Genomic DNA, 19,554 nt, shown 5'->3' with positions numbered 1-19,554 from the left:
AACTAAAGAGGGCAGTAAATCAATTTCTACTGGACTAAAATTCTTACTTTTTTCCCTGAATTCTCCATGTCTAAACACAGGACCTTACAGTGTACGTTAATAAGCTTATGATAATCTGATCAAAATTCATAATGGACGATGAAGCAATCATACAGTGCAACCAACCGTTTACCGAAATAAAAGTAATACAAGAGGATGACACCTATTATGAATATTTAGGCCCTGGGTTTAGGTCACTGGAAAACTGGACAGAGCAAATGTTGACACCCTAACCTCTTTCTTTAACTTTATCCCTTCTATTGCCAAACAAAAATGTGAAACAATAATTGTGCCAATTCACCAAAAAAAGCTGTTTTTATTACATTATTTATAAATATTCATTTTTATTGAGCATGAATTTATTTATTTAACAATTATTTCAATATCCTACCTTAAAATACCTTCTCTTGCTCCCTTGCTCTGGGTATTTGTCCATTCTAGCTAATTATAAACTAGGACCTGTGAATATTACATAAAATAGATAAGGTCACATACTACAATGTTAAAAATAAAAGCTATTTCCCTTAGAATTATCAAGATCCTGGGTACATCAGGTGGGCCTAATTTAGTGGGTTACCGAACACGTTAAAAAGCTGGAAGTTGTCTTCTTGAAATTAATTAAGATCGTGATTTTCGGAGGGAAAGGAATAAACTAAAGGAAATTAATTTTTATATTAAAATGGATCCACACATGTCACCAGATAATGCATATTAACACAAGACACAAATTATTGTACGATCTTGCCTATCAGAGAAAAGTGGAATCGAGAACGCTTTTCAATAAATTCAAGAAAACAGCTGATTAAATGATACACAACACTTCACATGGGTATAAATGATTTATTTATTTGTGAAACTAGTATATGCATTCCTTCTTTATTCGCGTTGATTTGATTATAGCATTAATTCTCTGTAAACAGCTGACATCGTCATCTGTGGCTGACATGTTGAAAATCTGACGCGCCATCAGTAATCTTGGCTCTGATTGGCTAGTTATTGTCAGTGTAGCCAACACATGAGAAGCATGAGCATCTAGTGCCAACATTAGTTTCATCGGGTGGGCTGTCAGATATTTATGGAAAAAATGGAAGCATGTTTAAACTGAATAGTAAAGTTGAACGGGTTTAATTGATCCCAAGTTTAACTAACTTTGGAGAAAACGGCCCTAAACCATGCAATATAACTGCCGCCATTTGTTATGTTGAGTCTCAGCTATTGTGAAATGTACCTGCTAAAACGGTTTAAGTACATGTTACTATTACAGCACCAGCTTTGTCTAGGGTGTGGTAGCTCCTTTACTTGTCTGTGTCTTGCGCATGCGCAGTGTCCCATCATTGGACTTTGAAAATTTTCTTGCGGGACACTAACTGCAGTTTCTCCTATTTCCCTTTCTTCCTCTGCGCGTTTTAAATTTCGACATGCAACTTATATTTTTTCGTGGTGGAACAGTGATAGCGTGCTTGCCTCTGGGTATGGAACTCGCGGAGTCAAATCCAGAAAAAGGCTAATGAAGTACATATATACTTTTCTGTAAAGAAAAACCTTAATAAGTGGTCTTCTGTGGAGGTATTTAATGAGAGGGTACTCATTCTGAAATTGCATGCTCGAACCTGAAGCCTGAAAGAAAAGTCCTCTGGGCAAAGTTTAAAAGACTTTACAGGTAGTTCGTTACTATATGATGGCCTGCCTCCTGTCATAATGTCCAGGTACAAGCTCTGAGTAGCACAACGCAAAATGGCAGAAAGGGAAAATTAATTAAATGAGAGGTTTACGGGTTTAATAACTTAACAAACTTAAGTTACAGCGTTGTAAATATAATAGACTATTAAGATGTATCAATATTGGTAAATTGTTTCATAAGAGATTTCATCAGCACTACGTGAATTATCAGGATACTTTCTTGACTTATATTACAATAACGAACATTTTAATATACAGAGTGTTTCCGGGCTGTGTTACAAACTTTCAGGGATGATGACGAAGAGCACATGTATCAATTTGAGATAAGGAACCCTGATCCGGAAATGACCGATTCGAAAGTTGCAAGCAAAGATAGTTGCGTGGAAATGAAATAATTGTATTCCTCTGTACACCTTATTTATGTGTATTTATCTGTACATCTTGCACAAACTGTATTCATATGACGTTGTTTACTTTGTCTACTTACAGTATTCCATTCATTGCGCTGTCTGAGGGATGGGGACAGGAAACTACACTAAAAAATGGAGAGGGCGTAATGTGTAACGGACATGGTTGGTCCTGATATGCACGTCTGTAGACAGCAGTGTATGTGTACAAGTTGCAGTGTCCAGTCGATCAGTCCTAGTGAAATGGAGGAGTGAAATGAGTCCGGGGTCCAGCACCAAAAGTTATTCAGCGTTTGCTCGTATTGGGTTGAGGGAAAACTGATAAAAAAACCTCAACCAGGGAACTTGGCCCAACCGAGATTCGAACCCGGGCCACCTGCTTTCGCCGCCAGACGCACTGACCGTTACTCCACAGGTGTGGACGAGCCAATGGGAATAGTAGACAAGCACACACCCACGTAGGAGACATCTGGCCCATACCAACTTTCCACGACTGTTCCAAAGGTTAAGGGAAGGAGGGCACGTGGTGCCAAATTACAATTCCAATTTCACACAACTATATTTGCTTATAACTTTAGACTCAGTCATTTCCGGACCAGGGTTCCTTATCTCAAGTTGATACTTGTGTCCTTCGCCATCATCCCTGAAAGTTTGTAACACCAGCCCGGAAACACCCTGTATTTCTAATAGTCATTGTAATATAATGTACATATTAATAATATGTTCCTCATATTTAATTTTTTTCGTAAAAACATATAAATTCCTAATCAGAAGATTTGAAATCCTAAAAAATCCTGAAAAATTGGCTGGAAAAAGAATAATTTAATTTGTCTTGAAACCTAAAAATTAGAGGCTTCTTAATGAACCACTACTATTTATTTTTCCATAGAACGTACAAGCATTGATTGGTTTATCACATCACTCAAAATGTGGACTTCTGGCTTGTGTCATAGCGTAGAAACGTCCTCGGAGACAGACAGAACGACAGATAGGAAGACAATTACAAAGACACAGATAGACGGACGGATGGACAGATGGATAGATGAATTGATGGATGGATGGGTGGATAAGTAGATTTTATTTGCAGGCATTACTGTTGTCTCCAGTTGCACAGAGCATAGAAGTGGCACGTACGCTAGGAAGGTGGGTCATTAATTTTCTCCTGTCATCATGATGATACGATTCCTGGAACGCACTTTGGGTGTTGCTTCTAATGAGCTGTGTTGTTGGCCATGAGCGCGTTCCTGCATACTGTAATGTGGTTAGTTGCCTTTGTACTCAACCCTAGCCTGAATCAGACTCAATTTCCAATGTAAATCTATTAAGTTGCCTTTGAATGGGTTTGCAATTCAGGTCTTGCATAACTGCAGTTTGAAATGGACCCTTTGCAGCTCTCTACGTACATGCGAGCGATTAACTGATAATCTGTATGGAGATGAGGGAGTTGATTTGCACGTTTCGTTTCAATTTGATAAGAAATTAATTAGACCATACATTTTAGAGAAGTGGTGATCCGTGGCTCTGTTAGGCAGCTGACGATTTCTCACAATCGCGGTCGTGTCGTTGATCGGAAGAGCTGACGTGAACGAGCTATTTGATTCGGTGTGACTGCTTACTGCATTCGTAAAAAGGAATGGAAATATTTATTTGAAAGTAAGTTCATAAGAACAATTCTAATTACACACGTATTTAACAAAGAGCGGAAATAATTGAGCTGGTTAGTTTCTAAAATTTAACGTGTCCATGTTAAGTCAAACTAGAAAGAATGAAAAAATTGCTGTGGCTCATGATTTTGTATTTACAGATGCGGAATAAATTTCATAGTGTTAATCTCATTCCTGTTATTTATTTTAACTTATTTATTTAACTAGCTAGCTAGTGAGTACAAATTAAATTTATAAAACAAAAATGTTTCTAGAACTAGCGTAAGAGCCAGGCTCGTGTACGGTGTGGTCTTACTCAATAATATAACACAACATTTACAAGGACAGTTTACTAAATACAGTAAGTAACAATACAATGGTGTTCACTATACTGACACAGTTTTAATTTTTGGTGGAAAAACCTGGTATGATGCATATAATAATTCAAATAATGGACTTAAATTAATAGAAAAATGGTTTGACATAAACTATCTTTCTATCAACGAAAATAAAACCATAATTATTCCATTCTCATTATCTGAAAATTGAAACAAACATCCTACATCTATATTAAGTATTAAATTATATAACTCTGATTGTTGTCTTATACAATGTAAATGTCCGATTATTAAAGAATCCTCTGAAATTAAGTATTTAGGCATAATTTCGATAATCATTTAAAATGGTACCAACACATTAATTACCTTTGTAATAAATTACGTAAAATAGTATATTATATTGTTTTATTGAGGAATTACTTGTCAATAAGTTTATTACGCACAATATATTTAACTTTATTTCAATCGATAATTATGTATGGAATTATAGGATAGGTAGCTCATTTAAATCCAATTTTAATCCACTTTATTTATTACAGAACAAATTAATTAAAATATGTCTTCATAAACCTATTGATTTTCCATCTCAAAAGTCGATTTTAGACTTTAATGTACTTAACATAACACAAATTTATTATATTGTATTAATAAAATTCATATATAAAAATCGAAATAATTTTGAAGTGTATTCTCATAATTATGGAAAAAAAAATATGAATTCTTTAAAATTGTTTGAACCAAAATATAACACTGTTACAGTATTTAATCATAGTAGTAATTTAGGCTCAAGAATATATAACAAATTTATATTTAAAGATCCTAATCTTGTCAATTCTAATAGTTATAGTATTAAATTAAAAAAGTTATGTATGGATTTTATAAAAATTGAAAAATTGTAAATTTAAATTTATAGCCTATATTATAATTGCATAGCAGACATAATACAAATTCTATTGTCTACTTATTAATTCCAATTCAGGAATCCGCCCCTGAGCACGAGTTGTACTCTTTCAGCGGCGAGCTAAAGTTTTTCTGTATATATTCTATTTTATGTTACAATTATTGGCAAAATAAAAATAAATAATAAATAATAATAAATAATTCAAACCAATAAATACAACACAAGAGCAATAATAAAGAAGAAAGAGAATAATAGAGAAAAATACACATTTAATATAAATTGATAATCCGACAGTGATATTCAATAAAAAAACGTGAATATAGTCGACAGAAATAAAAGCTAAAAGAATACATTTTTTAATATTATATACCATGGATAATTTTACAAATTTCTCTTTTAAAAGCTTCAATTTTACAATATTTCAAATTTGGAAAATGGTTTGTAATTTTATTATAAAGTCTTGGGCCGAAATTAACACCATGTTTGAGAGTTGCACTTGTATGACATTAAGCTCAATTAATGGAAAAGTAGACTTTTGTCGTCAAGTACGATATTCACGTCGATTAGATTTATGTTTTATTTGATTTCTGTGGTAGTAAGTTAGTAACTATATTTATAAATTTGTTCAATAGTTAATACATTAAAATCTGTATGAATTAAATTTGTTGGCTAATCCATATTTTTGGTCAGACAAATTTTTATTAATCTTCTGTGTAATAAAATTAATGGATTAAGTACATATTGGAACTATTGTAATAATATTTGTGCTAATTGTAAGTAAATATTTTAAAAAATGTGTTGGACATGAAGAGTTTTGAAAGGTATAAATGGACATGTTGTGATTTGCAACACTTTCTCTGGGACAAGTGAAGTTTCTGATTGAAAATGAGAGGAAATTAGTGAACCTTTCGTTTAAAATTAATGTTACAAGGAAAGGAAGCAACACTTCTTCTTCTATTATTATTATTATTATTATTATTATTATTATTATTATTATTATTATTATTATTATTATTATTATTATGTTCTAAAAATATATGAATACGTAATATTAATGTTAGTACGGTATATAAACTGAATATTTCTTTTAATTCAAGTCTGAAAATCTCTTCACAAATTAAGGTCGTTGTCTCCCATTTAGGGATCATCTTTCTCCTGTTCTCCTTGGTTCTCAATTCCAGCAGAATGAATTAATCTTTCATGAAATTTAAGGCATCGAATTGTCTGCCAGTTATAACCTCATCACCGTAATACTTTCTGATAAGGTTCGTAACATCAGTGACCTTTGCTGGTTTAGGTACAACACCTAAACATATAGGTACAGGAGTAATGTATGAAATGCTCTTCCTTTTCCTGCAAACACGTTTTGATGCAACAATATATTCTGTAATGAGATAGTTTCTCCCTGAATTGATGAAGTTTATTCCTGTATAAAAATAAGTATTTTAGATGGAGCAAATTAGAAATACCAATTTGCAGATGGCTTCAGAATTTCAGTCACACTCTCCTTGAAATCAAAGAGCCCTAGAGCAATAATCAATGTTCAAAAATTTAAAAAAAAAAAAAAAAAAAAAAAAAAAAAAAGTCTCTATATTCATCTCGGTTTGCAATGACTCCCCCTCTTCAAACAACTTTCTCAAAGCGCCAGAATACTCTATCAGGCAACATGTAAGAATGTTAAGGGATTGGAAATATTACTTTTATAGTGATTATATTCATTGGTGGCTTATCTTTCAGCAACTTACTCATCATACCTAACATGGTTTAATTTTTATTTTGTTCCATTCTATGTCTGTCTTTTTTTCCATGAAGACACATCCCTCGTCATTCTTCTATCCCGTTCTGGTTCTGATGGAGAGATTTTACTCTCAAAACATCTCGTCTTGTTTTCTGAATCTATTTCAAAGCAACAAACAATTTTTATCTGAATGTTCAACTTCTTTAGAGCTATTAGTAATGTAAATTATGAGGAAATGCATTTAATATTAGAAATAAATTGTTCACTGATGAATAATTAAAATTTTTATTGCATTACCTTTGATTTTTTGCCAGTAATAACTAGAATAAAAAAAACACTAATAATATTATAATTTAATTTTATGAGAATATGTTGACTTTCGCAACGTGAGGTACCATGGACATGTTTGATTTTGAAACAAAACAGAAAATTGATTATTTAATATATACGTGAAATGTTGGATATTGGAATAAAACGTTTTGCCATTCTATGCAGACGTCCATGAAGAACACATAGCATGCACTAACTCATTTTTTTTTTTTTTTTTCAAATTTTATGGACATGCTGAGTTTTGGAACTAACTGATTCAATTGAAATATTCGTTTCTATTATGAACACAATGAGATTTGATAAGATTAAAATTCAATTAAAAGTGCGGTATTACGGAAATTACTTTCAGTTAAGGGAGAAGGTACAATTTAACAACTTCAAAAATCGATTTTTTTAAATAATTAAAAAAATATGCACCATTTATTTAAGTTTAGTTTGGTAAAACAATTATTTCAATACTTGTGTTATACTTTCAACGTTATGAGCTTTAAATGCAAGGCGCTGTAGATATTATATCTTCAACGCTATTTTCCTACTAACTACATTTTGAAATTCAATTACGTGATAATACTGAAACTACTGAACAGAATTTGATGAATTTATTTCTTGTGCACATACATATTATTATCTACAAAAATGACCATAGTGAAGCCCCTGTTAAATACTTTGTCTAGAAAAATAATTTTGAACAAAAATGTTTGAAAACATGTTACATTTAATTTAAATATAAATTTAAAATATTATATATACAAGCTGGGCCAGTCAAACGGAAAGGTTTCAAGGCGCAAATAAGAATGAAAAGTTATTATTGTATCAATTTAATGAGTAGACATGACAAGTACATGAATAACCATTAGGTATGCAACAAGAAAAAATTATTTCTTAAAAATTACGTCAGCCAAGTGACCTCCATTGAAACGCACACATTCTTCGAGTCTGGTCACGAACTGTTGCATAACTCCTCTCAGCATATTGACGGGTATCGCAGCGACCTCTTCTCGTATACGTTGTTTTAGGGCTGGAATTGTTCTGGGTGGATTGTCCCCAAATACCTTCGTTTTGTGGTAACCCCCTAAGGATGAAATCACATACCGTTAAATCAGGTGACCTAGGAGGCCAAGCGATATCCCCGTTCCGAGAAATGACGCGGCCCGGGAACAAAGCATTCACAGCATCCATCGAAATCTTGCGGTGTGGCTTGTTGCTCCGTCCTGTTGAAACACTGTACTTTCATTCACTGGAAAATGGGCGAGTTGTAGTGTAAAAAAGTTCTGTATCATTTCAACATATCGCACTGAATTAACACCACTGCATTTCCGGCCTCATTCTGAAAAAAACGAATGGGCCGATTATTCCAGTTGATGAAACCGCGCACTATACCGTTACCTTATGGGCATGGAGAGATTTCTTATGAGCATTAAATTTAATTAATTGCAGTTTGCAGGAACGATGAGCACCATTTAACAAAACATGGTAGTGAGAAACAACCTGTTTATTAGGGAACGCGGAGATAGTGACGTCACCGCCTAAGGAGTCATAAATTGTAAAGTAAGTAGGTAGAGAAGAGACTGTTATATTCATTCTTACCCTCTCCAAATCTTTCCGTTTGACTGGGCCATCTTGTATATCTAGAAATCTGATTGTGGTTAGTCTTGTAAAGCTATGTAGGAAAAGGAAAATAGGTGAACATTCAAATTTTGAAATGTGGTTGAGTTGAGGAGGACTAAACGCCATTTTAAATAATTAAGTGATATACTTAAATTTATGTCAATGAATTTAGAATCAATTCACTATACCGTTTTATGTATGTTAATTTGCAACAGTGTACATATAAGCTATGTACACTGAGAAATAAATGTTTCATATTGCAAATTCTTCAATGCTCAAAGCTACACCTATTACCTTAATGGATATATTGAGTGTATTTCATACGAAGACATTGATATATTACTCTTAGTTTATTAATAAGTGGGGTATTGCTTTCATTATTCGTTTAAATGGATCAATAAAATTTATATTGTCTTCTAAACAGTAATATACCCTACCGAACAGGAAATAATTGCAAATCATCAGCGACAAAAAGTGAAAGTAAACCAACCATATTGTTGCAGTGACAGGCTAGAGTAGAGAGAGGACTCGCCACGCTGCTGGTAACGCAGGTTGGAATCTCGTATCCATATGGAATTTGTGACAGAGAGAACGCTGTTAGATGGTAGATTTTCGCAAGGTACTAGTGGAATTTTACTATTACTTCATTAATCATTATAATCATCACACTGTTGCGTATCGACCACTTCATATCGTGCACGAAGGGCAACTCTCTGTGGCAAAAATGTTTACGAATACAGCGTGTTCCTCTTAGGAGGAGACACTGGGATCTCTATAAGACTAGTCTGCAAGAATACTCTGTAAAAACCATTCGTCTTCAGTTAATTTGTCAGTTTCGTCCAGAACCACCCTCGCTGATGAACGTAATTGTACGTTCATAAACTGGTTCAATTTACTAGTGAACCACTGCTGTTTTTAAGGTTATTTACTTTTATAATTGCATGAATGATCTCGAAATTCTTTTGAAAAGGCGAAAGTCCATCCTAATCTGTGATCTGGACTTCAAGCAAAACATCCATAAAAAGTATCCGCAATTTAAGGAACATTATATTAATACATGGCTTTGATTGATTGAAATTGAAAGAATTCTTTATTACTTACACTCCATTTGGTAAACTGACATGTGAGAAAACTATGCTCTGTGATTACAGTAAGTGGAAAGTAAAATAAACTATTTAAGATCACAATTCACATTTTATGTTGTCTTAATAGCTTCTTTAGATATGATTACAATTTCAGTAATCATTTTTTTTGTTTCTAAATACTATGTGTATGTAAACCGAGCTGGTATAATATGAATGATCATTATAGTGATATCCTTACTGAATTCTGCAAGCCTCCATATTTACAACAGAAAAGTTAACCAAGGATTACAATTTATTACAAATAAAATTCCGTTTCTGAATAACCTTTACAGTTAACAAGTCAGCATCACTAAATCCATTCGCGTACAATGGTAAATCTTTAACATTAAATTATGTTTTATGAGATCCAACATGGTCGAACGAGCGATGGCAAGATCTGCAGACCTTTTCTAAGTGGATTTCTGTGGATATTTCTACAGTGATGCCTCAACGCGTGGCATGTTCCCTCCTCGTTATCGGTTTGCCACTTCGGGAATGAAATTTCACACTGCCCCTAGTGAATGCGCGTTTTTCCCACCCCAATATTGCTGCTTTCCTTTACAGTTCCATACGATTTTATATTCATGGAATCCACGGTGTCGCCGGATTGGGGTTTTTCATGAAGCCAAACCGCTATCACTAACCTCTGCTCGATGGTATACGGAGTCTAATCAGACATGTTTTTTCATTACTCCCACTGCTTTGTTACGGGGATTATGAAGGTTCACAAGATTATCAGCACGCTACCTCAATGTTTATTAAGTTTTGCACAAACTGTCACTACTCGGTAGAGGTGCTGAAAAAATTGGTTTAGATACCTTCAACGATATGCGTGATTTTAGTCCCTCTGACAAACAAATGACTTGAAATATGACGCCTGTCTTGTATCCGTGTACAGCAATGTTTTGTAAACTGTTGAGTGGATTTTGTTGATATTGAGATCTGTGAGTGGAATAATCATAAATGACGCTATAGGAAAATAAGTACTTTCCAAAGTCTTCCATTAGCTATGAGAATACAGTAGTTTCCATTTGATATACATCGTTACATTTGAAGTTCATTTCATTTCATGTTCAGGTTACTATTTCTATAATCAGAGATAAATACCATTGTGCTGTAAAGAACATTAAGTTTAGAATGAAGAAACCATAAATGTTATTAACCAGCTTCGAGAACGGGTAGTCAGTCGAGAGCAGGTCATCATGAGGAGCAGGTAGAAAGGGATGTGAACTATATTAAAAGCCGGGTTATGAACCTACTAAACAGGAAGTAGTTGGGAGGGCGAGAGGAAAGTGCTGGTTAGAGGGGTAGCCTGTGCAGCGATGACACGTTGAGTATGGCGGGGCGAGGGGGGAAGGAGAACGGAGCTTTTCATTGGACCTCACGTGAAAATGTCGTCTGCTAACGAAAATCTGGCAACAGAATCACGGAGACAGTGTAGCCAAACTTCCCAGTTCATTTGCAGTACCACGTGCATTACGAGTCGAATTTCGTACCAGCTTCATTAGCTAGTGCTTTCTTAAAAACAGTAATTTTAATTAGTAATATTGTTGATAGTGTTATCGAGAACTATAGACAGTAGTTATTTTAAACATTTCGGTGACAAACGCTGAACATGCTTTTAATCTCGCGCCACTATGTGGCAATAGAGCTCAGAAAGAGAGCAATAGAACGTTGCTTCCGGTTTAATCGGTTCATAACCTGGCTTTTAGTATAGCAGTGTAGGGCGAGGGTCGGTACCTGGACGGTGCGGACGCTGAAGTGGATCCCTGCAGCTTCAGGCCAGGGGAGTGCGGAACCGACTCTAAGCAGTTTTGCGATTCTGATATTAGCCATACTGTTGGTGATTCGAGGAGTGGAACTGAACTCAGGATCTGTGAAGTGCGGAGTAAGTAGGAACAATCTAAAGACTGGTCTACTGTACAGCACAGTTGCCAAAAACACAAGAGGAACCAGCATATTGAAGATAATTGGAGGTGTAAGGAATGAATCAGGGACATAGTTGTGACCACGGATAAAGGAACTAAATTGCTAAAGAAAGAGGTAGCTGAGCTAAAAGGAAAGTTGCAGTAACCGGAAGAACAGGTGAGAGAGATGGAAGCTGACAACAGGCGAGTGCGCGAGGAAAGACACCAGGAGGTGAGCGATGAGAAGTAGATATTAGTGACAGGAGATTCCATGGTGCGACATGTGGGATAGGAAAATAAGGACCTCGAAGTGGTGTACTACCCGGGGATAGGAATCGAAGAGCTGAGACACAAATCGGAGCATCAGAAGAAAAGGGACGAAAAACTGTATTACATGTGGGGACCAATGGCCTGAGGCGACGATTTGAGTATGTTATGGGAAATATGTACGACTTGGCAGTAAGGACGAAGGAGCTGTAGCCCCAGGAAAAACAAATTATCTGTGGGATAGTGCGGCGAAGAGATGTCACTGGATTCGAATTGGACGAATCAATGAGGGATTCGACTGGGTGACAGATAGAACGGGAGCAACATTCGTGGACCCAAATTCGTGGATCGGTGACTGGGACCTGGGACATGACGGAGTCCATATAAATCGAAGAGGAGCGACCTAACTAGAAGCGCTGTTCTAGAGAACGGCATCAACGGGGAGGAGCAACGACCGGAAATGACGACGGCAAATACTATGTACTATTAGCGACGGTGACAACGGGGGTGACGGAGGCGGTAGCGGCGGCCACAGCGGAAACATCAGGGATCGCAATATTATGTAATGTGGTTCGAATTTTTTTTATACTGCAGGTCAATTGTAAAAGCATTTATAATAAATCAATTGAATTCTGGAACCTAGTAGATTCGCATAATCCTGACGTCATAATAGGAACGGAATCATGGCTTTCCAGCGAATTAACAGACTTGGAAGTATTTAGAAACGATTATGTGACATACAGACACGAGCGTGTAGGAAGAGGAGGAAGAGGTAGGGAGAGCGCGGAAAAGTTTTAAGACTAGGAGTTCGAAATATTGGGTGTAGACATAGCGGATGATTATTCGCGAAACATATTACACATCGTCGGTTTATACAGGGCTCCGAAAGAAGGCTTGAACGTACTGTTAATATTAGAGGAGAAAATTCGCTCCGGCACCGGGGATCGGACCCGGGTTCTTAGTTCTACGTACCAAGCGCTCTAACCATTGAGCTACGCCGAAGTTCAATCCACAGCACCGCGGATCGAATTCCTCTCCTTCAGTATTTTTCTCTTTGTGGCTTGGCTCCAAGTTCGACTGTATGTTGACATTTTTTTTATTAAATCAACCCATTATACAAGGAGCACACTCAGTTGAGTGACTTGGTGGCCGATATTCCACAGTAATATGCACTGTTGCTCGATAAATCTATGTAAAGATTAATTTTTTGGTCCTACTGAATACGTCTGTTATGGTAACAATTAATATTCGAACTTCGGCGTAGCTCAATGGTTAGAGCGCTTGGCACGTAGAACCAAGGATCCGAGTTCGATCCTCGGCGCCGGAGAGGGTTTTTCTCTTCTAATATTAATTGTTACCGTAACAGACGTATTCTGTAGACCAAGAAATTAACCTTTACATGGATTGAAAGTACTGTGTAAAATAAGAGATATGTTGGAAAATAAACAAATTCGCGGTCAATATGTTATCGTCACGGAGACCTAAATTTGCCCCAGGTAAACAGCAGGATACAATAGAGGGAGGGATGGGTCAGGCGCAGTCATTAGTAAACTCACTCATCTGAAAACATAACTCAACCCAAGTAACAAATAGAGCAACAATGGGACATTCCCTACTAGACATATTTCTTTTAAGATCTTCAGAAATAGTTGCAGATACTGAAGTGATTGCTGGTATTAGTGACAACTACGCGGTAATTCTTGAAATATTATTTAATGCTAAGTACAAGCAAAGCGGAACAAAGATCAAAAATATTTTGCAATATAACAAAGTCGACAAACAAGGCTTCCAAATTATCTCAGAGAAAAGTACTCATTATGGGTAGTAAAGGGCAGTAATGTATACCAATACTGGGTGGAGTTCACGCAGATTATATTAACAGGAATACTGAAATTTTTCCCGGTTAAACGTTTATCAAACAATCCCGATCCGGAATATTATTATAAATACGTTGGGAAATTCAAAAGAAAACTAAGGCAATCCTACAGCCTGCGCAAAGAAAGCGCTGTAAAACAAACAAAATTCACACAATTATCGAAAGAATAGCTTAATGCGAACAAGATAGCTCAGGAAAATTATCTAAACAAATTTTCAAAAGGTAAACAAAACGGCTGGGGGAATTTTATAAATATGTGAAGGGACGACGCAAGGAAAACTATTCGAGCCTCCTTCTAAAAAATGATCTCAATTTATTGTACAGGACAGGGAAAACGTAGAAATAGTAAATTCTTATTATGCCACTGTTTTTGGGATGAGGGAAATAATATCTAATTGAGCTTCTGTGGAAAACACGGGTCAGTTTTCTATCAAGCCTAGGGACATAAGGAGAAGGATCTCTAAATTGAAAACTCATGAATCAGTAGAACCTGATGGTATCGTCGGAGACATGTTAAAATTGAAAAGGAAGCCACGATTCCCTATCTAGTGCTTATATTTCAAGTATCAATAAACAATGGTATTGTTCCGCGAGATTGGAAAGTTGCAATAGTGGTGCCAATTTATAAGTCAGGGTCTCGCTCAGAGACAAAAAATTACAGACTATTCAGCTTCACCTCTATTGTTTGCAAACAGATGGAACACTTGATTTCAGCATATCTAAGGCAGCATTGAAATGATTCAAATTAGTTACATAATTGTCAGCAAGGGTTTCGGGGGGCTACTCATGTGAGAGTCAATTGGTAACTGTATGTCAGGATTTAGCAGACAGAATACATTCAAACAGCCAAGTAGATACAGTGATTATTGACTTTTCACGCGCATTCGATGTAGTTCCACACGATATATTGTTGGTTAAACTACAATCAATGGGGGTTGATTTCAGAGTACTCCAGTAGTCAAAGAATTTTTAACTTGTTGCACTCAGAAAGTACAAGTGGGGAGGAATTATGGAGCCTAATAGAAATTAATTTCGGAGTCCCACAGGGGAGTGTCTTGAGGCCTCTTCTATTCCTGGCTTTTGTAAATGATCTGTCAGTTAACATCTTGTCCAGGGTTCGCTTAGTCGCGGATGATTGTATCGTACACAGGGAAATAAAAAGTCATGAAGATACTACTCTTCTTCAGAATTACATTACTGTAATAAACGATTGGGCATTGGCCTAAAAAATGAAAGAAATTCTCTAAAGAGCAAATCCGTCCATTTTACAAGAAAAAGAAATAAAATAATCACATCTTATACGTTAGACAGTGAAACCATTCCGGAAGTCAACAAATGTAAATATCTAGGAATAAATTTTACCAGCGATCTCGGCTGAGGAGAACACATTACTCGCAAAGGGGGGAAAAGCATGGAGAGCGTTACATTTTGTGATGAGAATGCTAAGAAAAGGCTCTCATAAATACAAAGAGATTGCATATAAGTCACTAGTTCGTCCAGTAATGGAATATGGTGCTGCATGTTGGGATCCTTACAGATTAGAACATATTAAGACATTGGAAAAGATTCAAAAACGGGCTCTAAAGTGTTGTCGTAATAATTCAACATTAAAATGAGACACACTCACGAAGAGGAGATCGCGAATTCGATCATGCGCAATGTTCAAAATATACAGAGGTGAGCCTGCCTGGAGAGAAATAAAGAAAGGTTGCAGCCGCCAAATTACACTTTAGGGAATAACCATTCACATAAATTGAGGGAAACAAGACAGAGGACGGACACTGGAAAGTTTTCTTTTCTCAATCGCACTATCAGGGACTGGAATGCTTTACCTGTAGACTTACTAAAGGCTTTACCAATGACCAAAAATATATTTAAAAATAGGCTTAAGGGCTTTACTATTAGACGGCAGCATATTGTGTACGCTATTTAAAGGAAGTAATTGATGTTTGTCATTTGAAGTGTTGTATCAGTGAAGAAGTGTGTTGTTTCAGTGAAGTGTGTTAGTGCCAGTGAAGTTTTATAGTTTATAGTGGTAGTGCAAAGTATTTGAACAGTGAAACGTTTTTGAAGTGTTAGTGAAACGGAAGAGTGTCAGTGAAATGTGTCGTAGTTCCAGTGCAGTGAGTGAGTTGACAGAGAAATGAGTGTAGTGCTGAAATGTACTTGTGCATGTACTATGAACATATCATACTGTTGGGTTTTAGTTTGAACTTAGGGTTCAGATACAAATTAGATTTAGTTTAAATGTTATTTTCAGTAATCGTGCTTCATTTAATTTATGATGCTCCTTGGTAATATTATTATACTATTGTTATTATTTTATTATTACATTATTATTTATTATTAATTTATTATTTGATTGTATGTATTATTAATTGTCATTATTGAGTGTAATTAGTTACCACTGCCACCGGGTATTTACCCATTTGCACTGTGAATAAATACAAACACATACAGGAGTTCATATCACAGGCATAGTATTATACAATTTTTTGTAACTTGTATATCGACCAATTTTTCTAAATTGTAAAGCAAAGTGGTAGGACCTGTATGCGGAACTGCATCAGAAGACTATGTATTGTTCTATAGCTTGAAACAACCGTGCAGTTGGCGACCACAGACTGTAGTACCGATATGTTGGAATGACGCATAGCTTGATAAGCCGCAAGAGAAGTGCATTGCATTTTTGTAGTATAGACAGTCATGACACAAGCACGCACAGAGACAAAACGGAGCAACACTTCACGTCTTGTCACTGATGGACATTTATTGAATTCATAGAAGCAAGAGTGGATATTGCATGAGATGTGTAAGAAAACAAAACACACTGTCACAGTAGAGTCAAAACTACAATAGAATTTTAACGTTATTAGTATAAATTAACATACTCGTACTTATGGTAAAGACATAGTAGACACAGAAATAGACTACATAAAAGATTGACGCATGCAGAAGTACAACATGAATTGACGTGTCTGTTCCTGTGCGTGTGATATTTAAAGAGGAGTTTGAGAATCTAAACATCTGAACTGCCAAGTTATGTCAAAAATGTATTGTGTCTCGGGAGGAGAAAAGCAGTAGACAGTTTATGCAAAGAAATTTAAATGATCGCATGTAACTCCATTTCTAGCATAAGGCGTCTGAGTACTGTAAACAAGCCGATAAAATACATCTTAATTTTTAATCTTCAATAAATGAATATACAAATTCATTAGCATTAATCCTGGCTGTAGTCAAGTTAGATAGAACGTAGACAGTCCAATCCAGTATAACAACGCAGAGAGATGTTTGATGTAAAATAGGTCCCTTCTACATAGCTTTATAACTTGACTTTGTATTTAAGGTTAGTTGCTAGCAGCACAAAAAATGGGTTGGTTGTCAGTTTCACGGTCGCTAGTCACACGAATCTGTTTTTAACATCGTGTCCTTTTTATTTTTTACGGACTAGGGCACGAAGTTTTGCATCACTGCCTGTGGCTTATTGTGCTGACTTTCTTAAATAGGGACGATTGAAGTTTACAAGATCACATTCCTGTAGGTATCGTGATTCACTATTTGGTGCTATATATCGATTCAGAACACAACATCCCGTCCGACGGAGTCTGCGACGAACGCTCCTCCGTCCCCTTGAGAGTTCTGCAGTCTCCTTAGATCCACGCCGTCTGTATGAAAATCCCGTTAGTACTTCCTGCTGCATCCTGTAGTGATCTGTACTGTAGGTATCGTGATTTGGTTCCACCTATCGATTCAGCCACGTAACACCCCGGTCCGACGAAATCTACAATGAACGCCCCTACGTGCCCCTGAGTGTTCTGTAGCGTCCTCAGATCGATGTCATCTCTATGCAAATAACGGTAACTTATAGGGATATCCTGAACTAGCACCAACAAATAGCGCAAGTGTACTTTGAGGGATGCGCTTTGCGTGTGCATTTGTTTTTCGGTATATAAACTTTGAGGATATACATTGTGTATTAGTATATTAAATACTCTTAAAACAAATAAAAATGGCAAATTTTTGTAATGTTCCAATAAGTAAAAACCAGGGAAAGCTTATTGTCTTCAATCAGGTCCCGAAATATTCGGAATATATGCTTTAAAACTTAAAAATATAAGTAATTAAATTGGCCTCGAAAGTGCTCGCTGTTAAACAAAAGTAACTACTTCAAGTAAGGAATTGTTGACTACAGTTTCATTTTGGAAGAGGAAAAAGAAAAATTAATAAAAACATGTGCAACATCGACAGCAAGCTATGTTAGCTTAGATTGTATCCAGTACTTCTAGGAGTCGTCGAAGTTTACACCTGCAGTAAACTCTCGGTAAACTGGGATGTTTATTATCCAGGACGATCCATAGTGAAATTCATTTCGTGAATAATGTTTTTAATGTACTGTACCCTAATTATTAAAACCATGTTTTAACTTAAAATTTTCAAAATCATCCTACATAGTATTCAAAAGTGCATGTCCTTAACCTACAAAACGCACAACTAATCGTGATACTACTGCGATCATATTATACTTATTATCCTATTAAAAACTGCATTTGATCTTTCTGCAACTACAGAAAAAAATACAAAGAATTCAATCTCGATAGTTCCTTCCCTAAAAAAATAAAACCACATTGGTGGATGCATATCCTGTTTTTAGTGTACGGTTCTTAAATACTAATCATGAAAGAGAGCAATATTCACCTTCGACATCCCGGTAGTTCCTATTTTTTTATTCGTGCACCTCGTTCTCAAAGTTCTCGTTTAGGTTCATGAACATTCAATTTACTCGTATCTATATTCTGCATACTGCAGATTTCCCCACCCATCTCGGGGAATCGCTCAATATTATACAGGTTTACGTTATTATTTATTGTAAATTAAATTAAATTATGAGGTAAGAAAATATTGAATTATATTAAATTATACTAGGTTATACAAAATAATTGTAAATATAATTTTGACACGCACAGAAAACCAATAAGCGGCAAAACGTAATCAACTGTAGCATATGGCATAACATAGCCCTACAACATCTTGCGCCACATGGAAGCTCCTGTCATCTAGCGGTAAAACTTCGCATAAGATATCCCTATTCTTCTACTTCCTAGTTGACTTCGAAGTATTAAAATATGATAGATGAATTTTAATTTAATGAAACGAAATAACTTCTATATCCAAGGCTGAAAGTTATCCAGCAATTCTGCTTCAATTTCACAATATTTTACTCACGTGTGGAGTTCTTAGGGAATCGCACTGTAAAGCTGAAGCCCTTAGCACGTGCAGGTATCCTGTATTGAATAAGCGCTGCATTCTGCGACGACTCCATCACTTGCTTCACTTTCCGCTGGCCGCAGAATTCTCGGTATCGCAGATTCAGCGGCTTCGGGTGGTCCTCCGGGCTTGGGAAGAACTGCCGGTTTAGCTCCCAGCCATCTACGAACTGCATGCATATAAAAGATTACAATCACTGTCCACAGTCATCCCACTCATATTTCAATGCTAATCCTATCCTTTTCTAAATTATCATGATTTATCCCACCATCTTGAATTCTACATTATGTCTTGCCATGCATTTCCATTCTCGTCTCTATTCTACTTTATTGCGATTCCTGTCATTTTCAATTCCATTTTATTTCTGCTAATGTAATCTATTTTAAACTTATCCTTGTTAATTACTTATTACACATATTATTTTATTTCAA

General features: G+C 35.9%; 1 protein-coding gene across 1 annotated transcript in view; it reads right to left on the bottom strand.

The window, feature by feature from the left end:
* LOC138705023 (corticotropin-releasing factor-binding protein) overlaps nt 1–19,554 on the bottom strand; it is a 706,376-nt gene that overhangs the window by 227,695 nt on the left and 459,127 nt on the right. The window contains exon 4 of the mRNA XM_069833566.1: nt 19,082–19,292. Within this exon, the coding sequence (XP_069689667.1) occupies nt 19,082–19,292 (211 nt within the window). The remainder of the gene's footprint in view (nt 1–19,081; nt 19,293–19,554) is intronic.

The sequence above is a fragment of the Periplaneta americana genome, chromosome 8 (assembly GCF_040183065.1).
Source record: "Periplaneta americana isolate PAMFEO1 chromosome 8, P.americana_PAMFEO1_priV1, whole genome shotgun sequence".
Lineage (NCBI taxonomy): Eukaryota > Metazoa > Arthropoda > Insecta > Blattodea > Blattidae > Periplaneta > Periplaneta americana.
This window is presented reverse-complemented; position numbering and strand designations above follow the sequence as displayed.